At 40.9% G+C, this 15416-nt stretch overlaps 1 protein-coding gene across 7 annotated transcripts in view; it reads left to right on the top strand.

Moving 5' to 3' along the window:
• LOC129711885 (rab GTPase-activating protein 1) overlaps positions 1–15416 on the top strand; it is a 154372-nt gene that overhangs the window by 100243 nt on the left and 38713 nt on the right. For all 7 annotated transcript variants that reach the window (XM_055659877.1, XM_055659881.1, XM_055659880.1 and 4 more), the window contains one exon: positions 10054–10167. In XM_055659877.1, coding sequence (XP_055515852.1) covers positions 10054–10167 — 114 coding nt within the window. The remainder of the gene's footprint in view (positions 1–10053; positions 10168–15416) is intronic.

The following is a 15416-nucleotide window of genomic DNA, read 5'->3' as shown; positions in this document are numbered from 1 at the left end:
ATTAGATGAAGCTTGATAGTATTCCATCCTATAAATCTAGATTAACAAGGCGAGATTGATGCAAAGATTGCCTCTTATTCATTAAAATGATTTATTTGCCTTTTTCATGCCAGGCGCCTTTTTCAGCTGATTGGAAGTGATTATTAATGCCTCACTCTTTTCTGTTCCAAAAATAAAAGCTAATTTAAATGGTAATAAGCAGGAATGCCTGGAATTCCAGTGGGAATTGTTTGTTTTTTAATGGCATGCGTATGGAATTGAGATAGTTATCAGAAGCTGTGCATGTTTTAATGAAATATAATAAAAGCCTTTTCTCATCCAGTTGCTTATATCATTCATCAGTGAACTGCCTCCAGATGCTCCTAAATTTACCCGTTTTTCTTCGGATTTTATAGGTTCCAAGGAAAATACATTCTATGATCTAAATATTTGCAGGAGAGGTTTATAAACGGATACCTTTTGGTGTAATACCAGAGTACAGATTCTAAATATTCTTAAAATTACTCATTGCAGAATTTAGAGAGAACAATGGTGTACATCTGTTCAGATCTTGAACTGCATCTTGGTTAAATTTGGTACTAAAATTTGATAAAAACAGTACAAAAGCATAGTCAGAAAATCAGAAATAAAAGTACCTGTACCAAGATCTTTTGAGGCAAGTTGCAGGTAATATTGCAACATTTCAGGAACATTTAAACAGCTACATGGATAGGACATGTTTGAAGGGATATGGGTCAAATGGGGCTGGGTACATGGGACATGTCGGTCGGAGTGGGCAAGTTGGGCTTAAAGGCCTGTTTCCATGCTGTAGGACGCTACGACTCTAGAAGATCTAGTTTAAAAATTTACTATTGCGTTACCGGTTGAAAATGTTATGCGGCCTTTATATTTTTACTGGTTAATCCCCATACGCAATCTTGTTGGGCACATCCTCAACATCATGAAATAGGAGCAGGTTTGCGACATTTGGCCCTTGAGTCTGCTCTGCCAGTCAATGAAATCATTGTTGATTGGATTATAATTCTGACTACACTTCCAACTACCCTTGGTGACCTTCCCCCCCCCCCCCCTTGCTCATCAAGTATCAACCTATCATTACCAACCATACCGATAGTTGTGGATTTCAGGAGGGGGAGGAGGAGGACTCAACCAACACCAATCACCATCAGGGGCACTGAGGTGGAGGTTGTCGCCAACCACAGGTACCTTGGTGTGCAGCTTGACAGTGAGCTGGACTGGAAGAGTCCTATGGAGGCGGTGTACAGGAAGGGACAAAGTAGACTGTATTTTTTAAGGAGGCTAAAGTCATTTAATATCTGCCAACCCCTACTGTGCAGTGTCTACCATTCAGTGGTGGCCAGTGCTCTGTTTTTTTGCTGTGGCCTGTTGGGGAGAAGGCGCCCGCATAGCGGACAAAAAACAGACTGGACAAGCTGATCAGGAAGGCCGGCTCAGTGGTTGGGGCTGAGCAACTAACGGTCCAGCAGGTGGCAGAGGCCAGAACTCTGAACAAACTAGGCTCAATAATGACCAACCCCACTCACCCACTCCACGCCCTGAAGGTGATCAAGTGCAGCATCTTCAGTCAGAGACTGATTGCACCAATGTGCAAAACGGAGAGACATAGGAAGTCTTGTATACCAGCTGCTATAAGGTTTTATAATGCACAAAAATTTTAACTTATTAAGTATTGAAGATATCTGTGGAAATGTGTGGTGTTATGTCTGTCTTGAAGCTGTTGTGGCACTGTAATTTCCTGTAAAGGATTATTAAAGGTTATTCATTCATTCATATCTTTACCTTGATACTTAAAGACTTTGGTCTGGAAACACGTTTGCCACATCTGTTGTAAATGGTGCCCTCTTTTAACAATGGCGTGGGTTTTCTCTGAGATCTTCGGTTTCCTCCCACACTCCAAAGACGTACAGGTTTGTAGGTTAATTGACTTCGTATAAATGTAAATTGTCCCTAGTGGGTGTAGGAGAGTGTTGATCCACGATAGCAGGGATCACTGTTCGGCGCAGATCCAGTGGGCCGAAGGGCCTGTTTCCGCGTTGTATCTCTAAACTAAACTAAAAACTAAACAATCGAAGTTTGTCCAACCTCTTCTCTTAACTAATACTTTTCAATACTGATTGATTGAATGCTTTATTGTCTCATGTGACAAGTCACAGTGCAATTACTTTACTCCATACCTAATGTATGCAATAGTTGCCACATAAAGGGAGCTGACGGAATTACAAAGAGCGAGGTCGCCTGCAGACCAATGCGGCTCATTCAGTTCAGGGATGCAGTCATTTACCAGTTACACTCTCTCTCTCCCTCCCTCCCTCCCTCCCTCCTGTCAACCCCATCACTTGAAGCATGCAGTTGAGTATAGAACCTCTCTCAGAAAGCCTTGAGGGATATAAATAATTAATTCTCAAAGGTTTGAGCAGGATATAATCGGTTTGAAACGCGCGCTGGAGAATGGCAGATGGCGTTGAATGGAGACAAGTGAGGTGTTTAATTGAGACAAATGAGAGGTGAAATGTAAGAGAAAGGCATCTAGTAAATGGCAGGACCAATTGTAGAATTTATATACAGACGGACCTAGGGATGCAAGCCAATAGCTCCCTTCGAGTGGCAACACAAGTGACCAGGCTGGTAAAGAAGACGTATGGTATGCTTGCCTTCATTGGTTGAGACATTGATCATAATTTGGCAAGTCATGTTACAACTGCATAAAATGTTTTCTTCATTGGCAAACTGCATCAGTGCCGGCTCTGATTTGTTCTGAACCTTTTCACACCTCTAATTTCCCTCTCCCGTGACTCAGCCTGAGGAAGGGTCTCGACCCGAAACATCACCTGTTCCTTTTCTCCAGAGAGGCCACCTGACTGACCCGCTGAGGTACTCCAGCATTTTGTGTCTATCTTCTGCAATAAACTTCAGTTGAGCCACTTTTGGAGTATTGCGATTGGAGAGAGCAGCCTCTCTCTCTCTTTTTTTGGCGGTCCTACTCCAACTGCTGTCTCCCCCCCCCCCCCCCCCCCCCCTCTTCCCCAGCTGAGAAACAAAAGACTTCCATATTTACCTTTTCACACAAACTTAAAAAAAACTCTCTTAAATCTTCCTATAGCTGGCTGAGCTCCACTGGAAAAGAATCCAGATATCTTAAGTGTGTCGTCATTTGCATCCACTGCCCAGCCTCCACACTCAATCTGGCTTCCATGTTCCTTCTATATTTGTGAAACTAAATCAACATCATTCATTCACGCATTCATCATTATTGAAAACATTAGCGACGCAGTGGTGCTGGTTTCCAACGGGAATGGTGACGGACGCACCACACATCTCAGTCCTCCAGCTCCTGCGGACTTCCGCCGCTGGAAGTATAGGATTTTGGTGTGTGTGTGTTTTATCATTATTCCTTACAATGCTATGGGCGACGGTGATCGCAACTTCTACTGAAGTGTGGATGGACAGGTCTTGTTTTTGGTCCTGCTGGGGGTCCCCAGCCCCCTTCTCACCTGGCAAACCAAGTGGGGGAGACAGTTTAGTCGCTGAATATCCGACCATGGAGCAGGGAGCACGGGATTACATGGTACCCGTGGGCGGGGGAAGGGAGCTCCCGCCGACCTGACCTGAAAATCAACAGCAACTCTGATCTAACTGCAATTTGGAACCAAAAAAATTATCATTATTTACTCTTCAATATTATTCTAATTTAATATTATTGAATATATTTGATTATTTTGAAGTATACAGTTTGCTATTTGATGTAGCAATGATTATTTCATGAAATCATTTGTAGATAATTGGCACATTTTTATATATTGGCATTAAAGTTTATTTATCAATCTATAAATATTTTTTGTCATTCCATGCTACATTTTAAAAAAGTGTAATCTTTTAAGAAATCCTAAAGTTATTTTTGACTACTGAAGTGCTTTTGAAATATTATTATCATTGTAAAGTAGGTGTGATTTGCCTGGATGGCAGCAGTGTTTCGCCATAGCTCGGTACATGTGGCAATAATAAACTAATACCAACAGGAAACTAATCGCACTGTTTTTCCGTGGCATGATTCCATAAGCATCAGTGAATAGTTCATCAATTTGTATGATTCTGAGAGACTTTTAGTGATCAATGCATTGATAACTCAGCACTTTTGGTGCTCGAACGTTAATGTTTAGCATGCCAGATTGAGGCCACGGCTCCTCATATTCGCTTGGGTAGCTTACAACCCAACAGTATGAAAATTGAATTCCTCAATTTCAAGTACGGTAATACTCTCCCCATCCCTTCTGTTTTTCCTGTGCTCCCCACCCCACACTGGTGCACTCCTATTTCAGCATTGACATTTTGAAGTAGGTGGAGTTGGAGATCTTGAAGCACGCAAGGATGGATAAATGCTGGGGGCCTGTCCAAGTGCCCCCTCAGACACAGGACCCTTCTCTGCCGCAGAAGGCAGTGGAGGCCAATTCACCAGATGTTTTCAAGAGGGTGTTAGTTTTAGCTCTTGGGGCTAAAGGAGTCAACGGATATGGGGAAAAAGCAAGAACAGGGTACTGCTTTTTAGATGATCAGGCATGATCATATTGAATGGCGGTGCTGGCTTGAAGGGCCGAATGGCTTACTCCTGCACCTATTTTCTATGTTTCCATGTTTTTCCTGTTTCGAGGACATTGTGGGAAGCAAGGGAGGGCAATGAGGGGCCAAAGGCAGAGATATTTGTATCTGTTAACCACAGGTGAGGTACCAGATGACGAGAGGATAGCCATGGGCAGTGTCTTGGATGTGTACCCGAGACCAGTGGTGCGATCTTTTAGGTTGACATTCTCTGCAATCGAATACCAGCCTTCAGATCTGATCCACGTAGAGTGTGAGGGAAGAGTGGCACAGACTAGTGATCAATGGGCTGATGGACGTTGAAGCCATTTGAACTATTAGAATATAGCACATTGAATATAGAACAGTACAAAACAAACAGGCCCTTTGGCACATAATGTCTGTGTTGATCACAATGCCAGGTTAAACTAATCTCCTCTGCCTGCATATTCCTGCAAACCCGCCCATCTAAAGGTCTTTAAAATGCCACCATCATATTTGCGATCCTCTACCATCTCTGGCAGCATGTTCCATCCTCTGTAAAATAAAAAACTTTCCAGCACATCCTCTTTAAGCTTTGGCCCTCTAATCTTTAAGTTATTCGTAATGTTTTGACATTTACACCTGGGGGAAAAGGCTCTTACTCTCTATCATGTCTCTGCTTTATTTAATGGTAGAAATAAGGAAATGCTGGTTTCAACGAAAGGTCACGGAGTGCTGGAGTAACTCAGCGATTCAGGCAGCATCTCTGGCAGATGTTCTCTCGAGGATGCTGCCTGACTTGCTGAGTTACTCCAACACTTTGTGTCCTTTTCTGCTTTATATACGTTGTATATACTTCTATCAGGAAAGACCTGGTAGAAGTATATACAACTAACATAAAGCAGAAAAGGTAATCCCCTCAGTCTTTGACCCTCCAGAGGAAACAATCCAAATGTGTCCTCTCTTTGCATTATATGCCCGCAGGTTGATTTTTCGTTATGGCACCAAAACTAAAGAGCAACATGCTTAAGACACATTGGTAACATCTGGAAGAGTAACAATAAACATCTTGTTTTTAAATCTAGAGCAAATGGAGCACTTAAAAAAGACAAACATATTTTGTATGCGCATGCCATTCATGCTCTTGTTCTTTGACAGAAACCAAGACAGTTCAGAAAATGCTGAGGTTTACAGAAACTTCTCTTTGTTTCTGATGGGTTATGATGGAATTAATTATTTTGTAATATATAAGCCAAAGTACCCAGAGCAAAGGAAAACCAAGAACTTCTTGTACTAAACATGAATTAAAACTTGACAGCTGGAAATATTCAGCAACTTGGGCAGCATCGAGGAAGAAAGGAAAGAAATTACACTTAGACATTAAACAAGAGTTAGCTTTTAGAAATAGGTGAAGGGTGGGGAGATTGAAGTGAATGTCTGTGAAAGATGGATGGCACTTCAAGAGGACGTGAATGATGCAGAGCTGGCAATGCCAGCTGAGGGGAATCTTCAGCCAGGACATCTGTGGAGTAAATGGAAGGTGATAAACTAAAGGAGAAGAGTGGAGTGCGATACAAAACACTGTAGAAGCAAACATTACAAATCCTGAAAACCTGAAGTAAATATGGGAAATATTCAACAGGTTAGATGGCATCTGCTGAGCAAGAAACAAAGTCAAACACCTCAGTTTGATTACCATTCATCAGCATTGGCCAGTTGTGTAGATGATGAATCTGGTGTTGAGTCCTGAGGGACTTGATGATCCAAGTTTGCATTTGCTATTTCTTGGGTTAGCATTGGCCTATTTTGAAGCAGTAAAATAGGCTAATGTGGGGCAGTGATGGAATGGAGAATTAAGGTAATGGGTAACTGGAAGCTTTTGTAAACTAAATGCATATGTTCCTCAAAACTTCATTCATTTTATCGAATTTGGTTGGGTTTTTTTTAAGTGTCCAAGAAATTTGACAAGAGCAGTGATGTAGATGTTGTCCTTTAGTCTTGTGCTTGGTTTGATTATTTATGTATACTGCACTGGGATATCAACCTAGAATTTAGAATATTATAGTAAATAGTTGTAGTGGTTTAATTTTAATATTCTAAATATGGGGCTTCAAGGTAGCTAGTTAGTTCTTTCAAAGTCACAGTGACTGGGTCTTCTGTGGTTTGTTGTTTACATTAACGATTTGGATGAGATATAGGTGGGATGATTAACGAGTTTGCAGATGCCACCAAAATTGTGGTGTAACATGTGTACAGTGAAAAAGGTTATCAAGGGTTACAACTTAGCCTAGACCTACAGCGAAAGTGGGCAAAAGGGCAGAAGGTAGACAAAAATGTTGGAGAAACTCAGGGGGTGATGCAGCATTTATGGAGCGAAGGAAATAGGTGACATTTCGGGTCAAGACCCTCCTTCAGATTGATGGGGTGGGGGGCGGGAAGAAGAAAGGAAGAGGCGGAGACAGTGGGCTGTGGGAGAGCTGGGAAGGGGAAAGAAGGAGAAAGCATTGGAGAAGTCAATGTTCATACCACTGGGGTGTAAACTACCCAAGCAAAATATGAGGTGCTGCTCTTCCAATTGATGGTGGGCCTCACTCTGGCCACGGAGGAGGCCCAGGACAGAAAGGTTGGATTCGGAATGGGAGGGGGAGTTGAAGTGCTGAGCCACCGGGAGATCAGTGGCTCAGGGTGAGGGTGTACAGATATCATTTGCGTACTGGACATGTAGCCACGATGAAGAGATTGTTTCTAATATTTGGTTACATTTTCATTGCAACACAACTCGACTTTTCTCCAGGCTGCTTCATCCAGGTAGTTGGGGACGTCATAGAACTAACTACCTTCACACTAATATTTTATATTGTTGAGTCTCATCAGACAGGATGTGTAAACGTGAAATACCTTTGCCGAAGTCAAAGTTAGTACATTAAACAAACATGTCCATTCACCGTGAAATTGAAGATTGAAAAAGAGCAGGCATACGCATTGTGTTCACAGGGTCCCGAATTATTCAAAAGAATTCAGCAGAAAGCTGGTTGAAACATTTAACCAATAAACTCAGCAGCTTTTGATGATAACGAAAGGAATATTCAGTCTGCTGTTTGGTTGTCTCTATTTTAAGATTGTACTCAATTAACAAATTGCAAGATTTAATGAGTTTAGACCAAGTATCTCATTAACAATATTGCTGTACGCATTTCAAAGCAAACCCAGAAGAGACAAATGGAAATGAGTGAACTGGTTAACCGAAAAATGGCTTTATTCATGGAATGTATTTAGCAGGATAGAAACTCAAAATCTACTTCACGGATAGTAGTAACATGGCAAGGATGATACTCTCGCATATAGTAGCCGCTTTTTTTAATTCAGATCATAAAAATCTCAGGTCTTGCATTAGAGACCTCGGGTTGATGAATTTTAGTGTAGAATAACCAAACGAACTTAAGATTATGGGTCAGGAGTGAAAAATACATCTCATTAACAATATTGCTGTACGCATTTCAAAGCAAACCCAGAAGAGACAAATGGAAATGAGTGAACTGGTTAACCGAAAAATGGCTTTATTCATGGAATGTATTTAGCAGGATAGAAACCTTTTAAAATCTGAACCATAGCAAATCTACTCCACGGATGCTAACATGGCAAAATGATAATCTTGCATATAGTGCCATCTTTTTGAATTCAGATCATAAATCTCAGGTCTTCTACATTTCAGAGACCTATGGTTGATGAGTTATTTAGTGTAGAAATAACCAAACGAAACTTTGGGCCATGTGCAGTTGAGAGTTATGGGGGTCAGGAGTGAAAATTTACATCATGAGTGATCATGAGTGATAGGAGCAAAATGAGGCCATTCGGCCCATCAAGTGTACTCCGCCATTCAATCGTGGTTGATCTATCTCTCCCTCCTAACTACATTCTCCTGCCTTCTCCCCATAACCTCTGACACCTCTGACATGAGATGAGGCCGAGTTCAGATCAGCTAACTTTGTTTAGTTGATTATTGACACTTGAACCGAGGTACAGTGAAAAGCTTTTTTGTTGTGTGCTCTCCAGTCAACGAAAAGACTATACATGATTACAATAAAGCCATCCACAGTGTGCAGGTACAGGATAAAGGAAATAACATTTAGTGCAAGGTAGAGTCCGATCAAAGATAGTCTCCAAGTGTCTCCAATGAGGTAGATCAGGACCGCTCTCTAGTTGTTGATTTTGTCGGTATGAAGTTTGAACCTTCTCCATGAACCTGCATGGATTTTCTCCGGTTTCCTCCCACATTCAAGATTTGTACAGATTTGTAGTTTAATTGATTTGATGTAATTGTAAATTGTCCCTAGTGTGTGTAGGCTAGTGTTAGCGTTCATGGATCGCTAGTCAGTATGGACTTAGTAGGCCAAAAGTGCCTGTTTCAACGCTGTATCTCTAAGCTAAACTAAACACAACTGTCCCTGTATCTAGAGGTGTGTGTCTTCACACTTTACCTCTTACCTGTCTTGTGGTAGAACAGGCTCAAGGCCAAATACCCTGTTCATATTTCTTGCGTCATCCTCTTTTCTGGTGTGCTTTGGCAGTTTTATGATTCATTGCACCTAAAATTTAATTTACCTCGCTGTAACCTGAAATACTTTGGTATTAACCTGGTAACTCTAGATTTAAGGTTGGAAGCCAAACAAATAAACAGGGTTCATCTCATTATGTGTTCGCGTCTGGTCATTAAATCCCTGCGCTAAAATGTTCTGATCTTTGTGTACTTTGATTATAATTGAGAATGTTTAGCAAGTGAGCGTAACACTGAATGCAGCTGTTCATACCTCTCTGGTGATGGTTTATATAGTAGCTTGTCATTTTATTTCCCAATCGGTAATCGCCCATTGAGTAAAGAATTGCATGTAATGCCAGACTCTATGGTTTAATCCTGTGTTCAATTAATGGAGGTCAAAAGAGGATTAATTTAATTTTTATCATTGACTGGTGGTGGGGGCAATTGGCAATGATTCAGAACAATACCCTACATTTACAATCTTTAACATGGCCTTACTTCACAGGAGAAAAACACACGGATCTCGAGGAACTCGGTGGGTCAGGCAATATCTGTGGAGGGAATGGGCACTTGACATTTCGGGTCGGGATCCTTCCACATCCCTCAGTGGCCTGAAGTAGAGTTGTCCGTCCATTCCCTCCACAGATGCTGCCTGACTTGCTGAGTTACTCCATCACATTGTGTCTTGCTCAAGACTCCTACGTCTGCAGTTCTTTGTGTTTCGACCTCGCGGGAGAACGGTGGAAACAGATTTCGTGCCGTTCAGCAGAAAAGCGATTTTAGGGCAGGAGTTGAAGATTTTATGGATAATCTTATCGGAAAAAATGAGAGAGCAGACATTTAGGGATGGAAAATTGTGATCTTGTGTGTGTTTCATGACATTTTCTTTTTAACTTTTAATGTTTCCACATGGTAATGTGCCTTTTTCTTTATGGAAACAGGAATCTCCCCAGGACAGTGCAATCACCAGGGATATCAACCGAACTTTCCCCGCGCATGATTACTTTAAGGACACAGGCGGAGATGGTCAAGATTCCTTGTACAAAATCTGCAAGGTATTGTGATTACAGTGCTATGTTGTAATGAATCTGCTCTTTGGTTTTTTTCAGGGTCATTCCCTCAGAACTGTTCACTTAGATTAGTTAAGGTTAGAGATACAGCGCGGAAACAGGCCCTTCAGCCCATCGAGTCCGCACCGACCAGCGATCCCAACACATTAACACTATCCCACACACACCGGGGACAATTTACACTTATACCAGGCCAATTAGCCTATAAACCTGCATGCCTTTGGAGCATGAGAGGAAACCGATCATCTCGAGAAACAGAGTTGATGTGGAAACCCCACGCGGTCACGAGGAGAACGTACAAACTCCATACAGACAGGACCCATAGTCAGGATTGAACCCGGGTCTCTGGCGCTGCAAGTCTGCAACTCTACTGCTGCGCCACTGTGCCACACTTCCAAATAAAATATTTTTATCATTGCAGTGAAGCATCAGTAAAAACAATCTAGACATCAATTTTAAGGTATTATTCTCACTGCAGAAACCATGCCTATTACAGAAAGAAGCTATGGTGCAATTAATGTATGAATTAAGAGCTTGGCCTCAAACATCAGTTACCATGTAATAAGCTAGCAGTTGATTGGATTACAGTCTGAGCTCTGCATTCTCATCTTCCTTCAATGACTTTACACCCCTTGTGTTTAAAGGGTCTAACCATGTCTTAACAAATATCCTCAGACCCCACTTGAACCAGCCTTTGATGAAGAGAAAAACGTTTGCCTCTGTTTTAAAGTGATGACTCCTTATTTTTTAACATTGTCTAAGTTCTTAAATTTTAGAGATACAGCGTGGAATCTAGCCCTTTGGCCTACCGTGTCCACGCCCACCAGTGATTGAATATGGGAGTAAACAGGAGCATCCCTGGAGGAAACCCATGCAGTGACAGGGAGAATATACCAACTCTTTATAAACAGCACCCGTAGTCAGGATCAAACCCGGTTCTGTGGCGCTGTTAGGCAGCAACTTTACTGCTGTGTAACTGTGCCGCCTTGTGCTCTGAGAGGGCACCTCCCCTCCATGTCCACACTGACAATAGTCCCTGGGGAATGTGCAGTTGAATACACTTCCAGACTCCTGGATATACAGGCATTGCCTGCCAAATTTCTTTATATGGCACTCAAACTTTTCCAGATATCAGTCTTGAACTTCTCAGAGTGGTTTCCAACATATTGACACCTTTCTTTAAATAACAAGACTAATTTGTACACATTTGTAGAAAGCTTGGAGGCAGACTGGGTGAGAAAATGCTTTAGATTTAGGAATTTTATTATTCTATGATACTATTAATGCTTTCACAGGGCGAATACACAGGGTTTATTATTGCCACAGTGAAAAGCTTTTGTTTACGTGCTACCCAAACAAATCTGATCATTTTTGTACATGAACTCAACAAGCTAAACACGAGTACAAAAAGTAGAGCGAAGAGAACGATACATCCACCAATCAACCTTCTTCACCTGGATCCACTTATTACTTTGCTGTTTTTGCTCCACCCCTCACCTCTCTCTCTCTCTCTCTACCAACTACCTCTTCTCCACCCCATTAGTTTGGAAAAGTCACCTGTCCATTGTCCTCCACTGATGCTGGCTGGCTTGTTCAGTTTCTCCAATGCTTTGTTTTATTGCCTGATACGCTGTTTCCAGCATTTCCTGTATTTGTTTCAGAAACATGGAGTCTGCGTAGTCCACGCTTGCCTTTGTACTCCACTCCAACCTCTTACCCCTCTTCTTACATCCTGTTGGCATGCTCCTCTGCTCCCTTCTCCAAATGTTTGTCGGGCTTCCCCTTAAATGCATCAAAATTGCACACTTTAATTATTTCCTGTGGTCACAAGATAAGCATTCTTTGGGTAAAGAAACTACTTCCGAATTCTTTATTTATTTGGCCATCTTATATTGATGATATCTGATAAAGTTCTTCTCCAAATGAAAACATGTCTTCTGCATCAGGTTTATCAAAGTCCCATCAGGTCCTTGACCTATAATGGGCTTCTGTCAAAAAAAGGAGAACTTGTGTATTCCTGTTAAAGCACATTGATTGATGGAAACAGGCCCTTTGGCCCACCAAGTTCATGCCAACCATCGATCTGTTCACACTAATTCAATGTTATCCCACGTTATGTGCTCCCTACACATTAGGGCAAGTTACAGTCCAATTAATCTGCAAACCCGCACATCTTGTGGATGTGGGACGAAAACCTGGAGCACCTGGAGAAAAACTATGCAGCCACATGGAAAACATGCAAACTCCACACAGATAGCACCCAACGTTGGGATTGAACCCAGGTTTCTGGCGCTGTGAGGCAGCAGCTCTACCAGCTGTGCCATCTTGACTATGCTTGGATTTTTTGATGTCCTCCTCAGAAATCTCTGCACCCGCCTCACTACTTTCTGACCCTTTACTAATCACTTGCATGTAACCAACAAAACAAAATTGGCTTTCAGTAGAATTAACTGGTTGAGGGATGAAGTCTCCAGGAGGTGTTGCAGCAATAGTCTGACCTCTGCATGAATTTCTTAACAAGCCATACATGGATTCAGTTATGCTAATAATGATCTAATACACCTTGGTTAGGTAGGAATGTGCCTTGCACAGACTGTGAGAGGAGGTCTGCAGTCTTTCTCAGTGTTATTACAACTGACATTAAGCAATAAATTGTCTGTGCTGTAGTTGTCCGAAATTCATCCAAAGTTTCATCAGAATGTGGCCTGGGTTGGAAGGTCTACGCAATGAGGAGAGTTTGGACAAACGTGGATTATTTTCTCTGGGGCTTAGATTAAAAAAAAAAAAAAAAAAATGATCATAGGCTTAAATAGGATGGGCAGTCAGGACTTTTTTTTAGTCAGGGTACAGATGTCCAAGACTAAAGTGCATAGTTTTATGGTGAGAGAGGCGATGTGTGTGGCATTTTTTTTTTTACCCAGACTGGTGAGTGCCTGGAACGTGCTGCCTGAGGTGGAGGAGGCAGATACAATAGTGGTATTGAAGAGACCTTTAGAAAGGCACACGGAAATGCAAGGAATGGAGGGACATGGCTAACGTTCAGGCTGATTGGATTAGTTTAACCTGGCATCATATTCGGCACAGACATTGTGGGCCAAAGTGCCTATTCCTGTGCTGTACTATTTTATCTATTCTGTTCTATTTATATGTGTTTTTATTTATATAGTAATTTATAATTTATAATTATATTTATAATTTTTATTTTTATATTTATAATTACAATTATATATTTATATATGTCCTAATTAGCGTTGAAAATTTTGAAATGGATCACAGATTTTTATTTCTATTATTCAACACTGTACTAGTTCCATGATTCCAGCAACTCCAAAATCCTCACTCTCTACAGATGATGCTGTTAGTAACCTTCGGAACTGATGTTTGTCCAGCATACGTCACAGGGGTTGATCAACGATGTGTTCACTTGTGGCTAGTTTAGTAATATGTTCATCTAAATTATTTATTCTCTGATCATTTCAAAGATGTGTTGTACATCTGTTGATTTATTTTTCCTCTCCCTCAGATATAAATAAATAGTAGAAACATGAGTTCTGCAGCTCAGGGTTGACTGCTTTCCATTCTATCAAGTTTTTTTAGATGGATTTGTGAGGGCTCTAAAGATTGCTTGGGGCGCCTCCTTCAGGTTTTGGAGGTGAACTGAATTGAATATCCCCACCAATTCTCTTTTCAACGTTGAGGATTCGCTAACATTGTTGCTGTGATAAACAGGTAGAACAGGCCAGGTGCTTTGTTGTGAGGGAACTGATGATTTTTTCAGTTTCCAAACATAAGCCCAATGGTATGGTGGAGACCTCCCCGGGCTGCAGCTGCAACACTTCGACTTTGAACGTGACAAGATATTCTTCCTGATTTTCACTTGTAATCAAATGTAGAGTTTATTCTCAGATTGCATTTACTGCATTAGGATCACCACCAACTTGCGCTGACTACTAAATAGAGCCAGGATGTTTAGGCGCTAAAAATCTCCGAAATAGGCAGGTAAAAAGGCATAATAAAATGACAAAAAAGGCACGACAAAGGCATTTATTGACAAAAAAGACATAAAAAGGCATTTATTTCCACCACCAAAATATGGCTAAAAATGATAATTATAAAGGTATACCACATAAAATGACCAGAGTTGCCTGGTTGCACATAACTACCAGCATTTTTTTCAAATTATCTGGTGTTAAACTATGCCCTCTGTCAGACAGAATATGCTACAGTTGTGAAAAACTTATTTCTACTCCAGCTGAGGTCACTGGTGCATACCTGTGACAAGCTACAAACTCGGAATGAATGAATAAATGAATGAATGATATCTTTATTTCGAACGATTAAAAAAAAAAAGAAGAAAAGAAAAGATGAAAATGAATAAATAAAAGGAAAATTATATATATACATAAATACATATATATATATATACATATATATATACATACATACATATACACACATACATAACACATATGTACATACATAAATTAAAAAATCAAAAGCCAATTTCAACATAATACACATTGAACTCGTTCGAAAAGGGATAGGAAGAAGCCTATGCTTGTCAAGTCCTACCCCCTACTTTACATTCATGTCGATATCTTGTGCATTACAACTACCTTTGAGAACTTTAGCTATGTTTTGTATTTCTTCAAGATCTTTGTTAGCTAAAATCAACGTCTCACATTTTCCTTGTATGTCTTCACCTACATCACCAGGAACTGTAATTACAAAGTACAGCAAGTGAAGATGTAAACAACTGAGCAATAGTTCAGCTCTTTGACTTCTCCAATACTTCCGATGTCAAGAAATACTCCTTTGATGGTTGTCCTGCCTCCAATGACAACATTGGCAAGATATCTCCCCAAAGCATCAGTTGTCTCGTCTATTGAGATCCATATTTTGTTGCTTCTCTAATTTTCTGCACAACAATGTTGAAGTTGCTGTCAACATAATTTTTCCGTAATGATAACTCGATTGGTATATGTTCCTCTGTGTATTTCCCTAACAAATCTCAGAGAGTTGTTTTCCAATTTCCACAGTGGCATTCCAGCATCAATTAACGCTTTGCACGGATCATTCAAACTCAGATTTGCAATTGGAGCCAGCAGTAAATGTTGTGAGGCTTGTGTATTTCCTACCTTCAGTTTCTCTGCCACCAACTTGTGTTTAGCTGTCTGTATATGCATGAAGATGAAATATTTTTTCTCATGATTCACTGCTTTCTCACATGCGTT

Source organism: Leucoraja erinacea, chromosome 31, assembly GCF_028641065.1.
Source record: "Leucoraja erinacea ecotype New England chromosome 31, Leri_hhj_1, whole genome shotgun sequence".
Taxonomy (NCBI): domain Eukaryota; kingdom Metazoa; phylum Chordata; class Chondrichthyes; order Rajiformes; family Rajidae; genus Leucoraja; species Leucoraja erinaceus.
The sequence above is the reverse complement of the archived record's forward strand: the minus strand, read 5'-3'. Positions and strand labels throughout refer to the sequence as shown.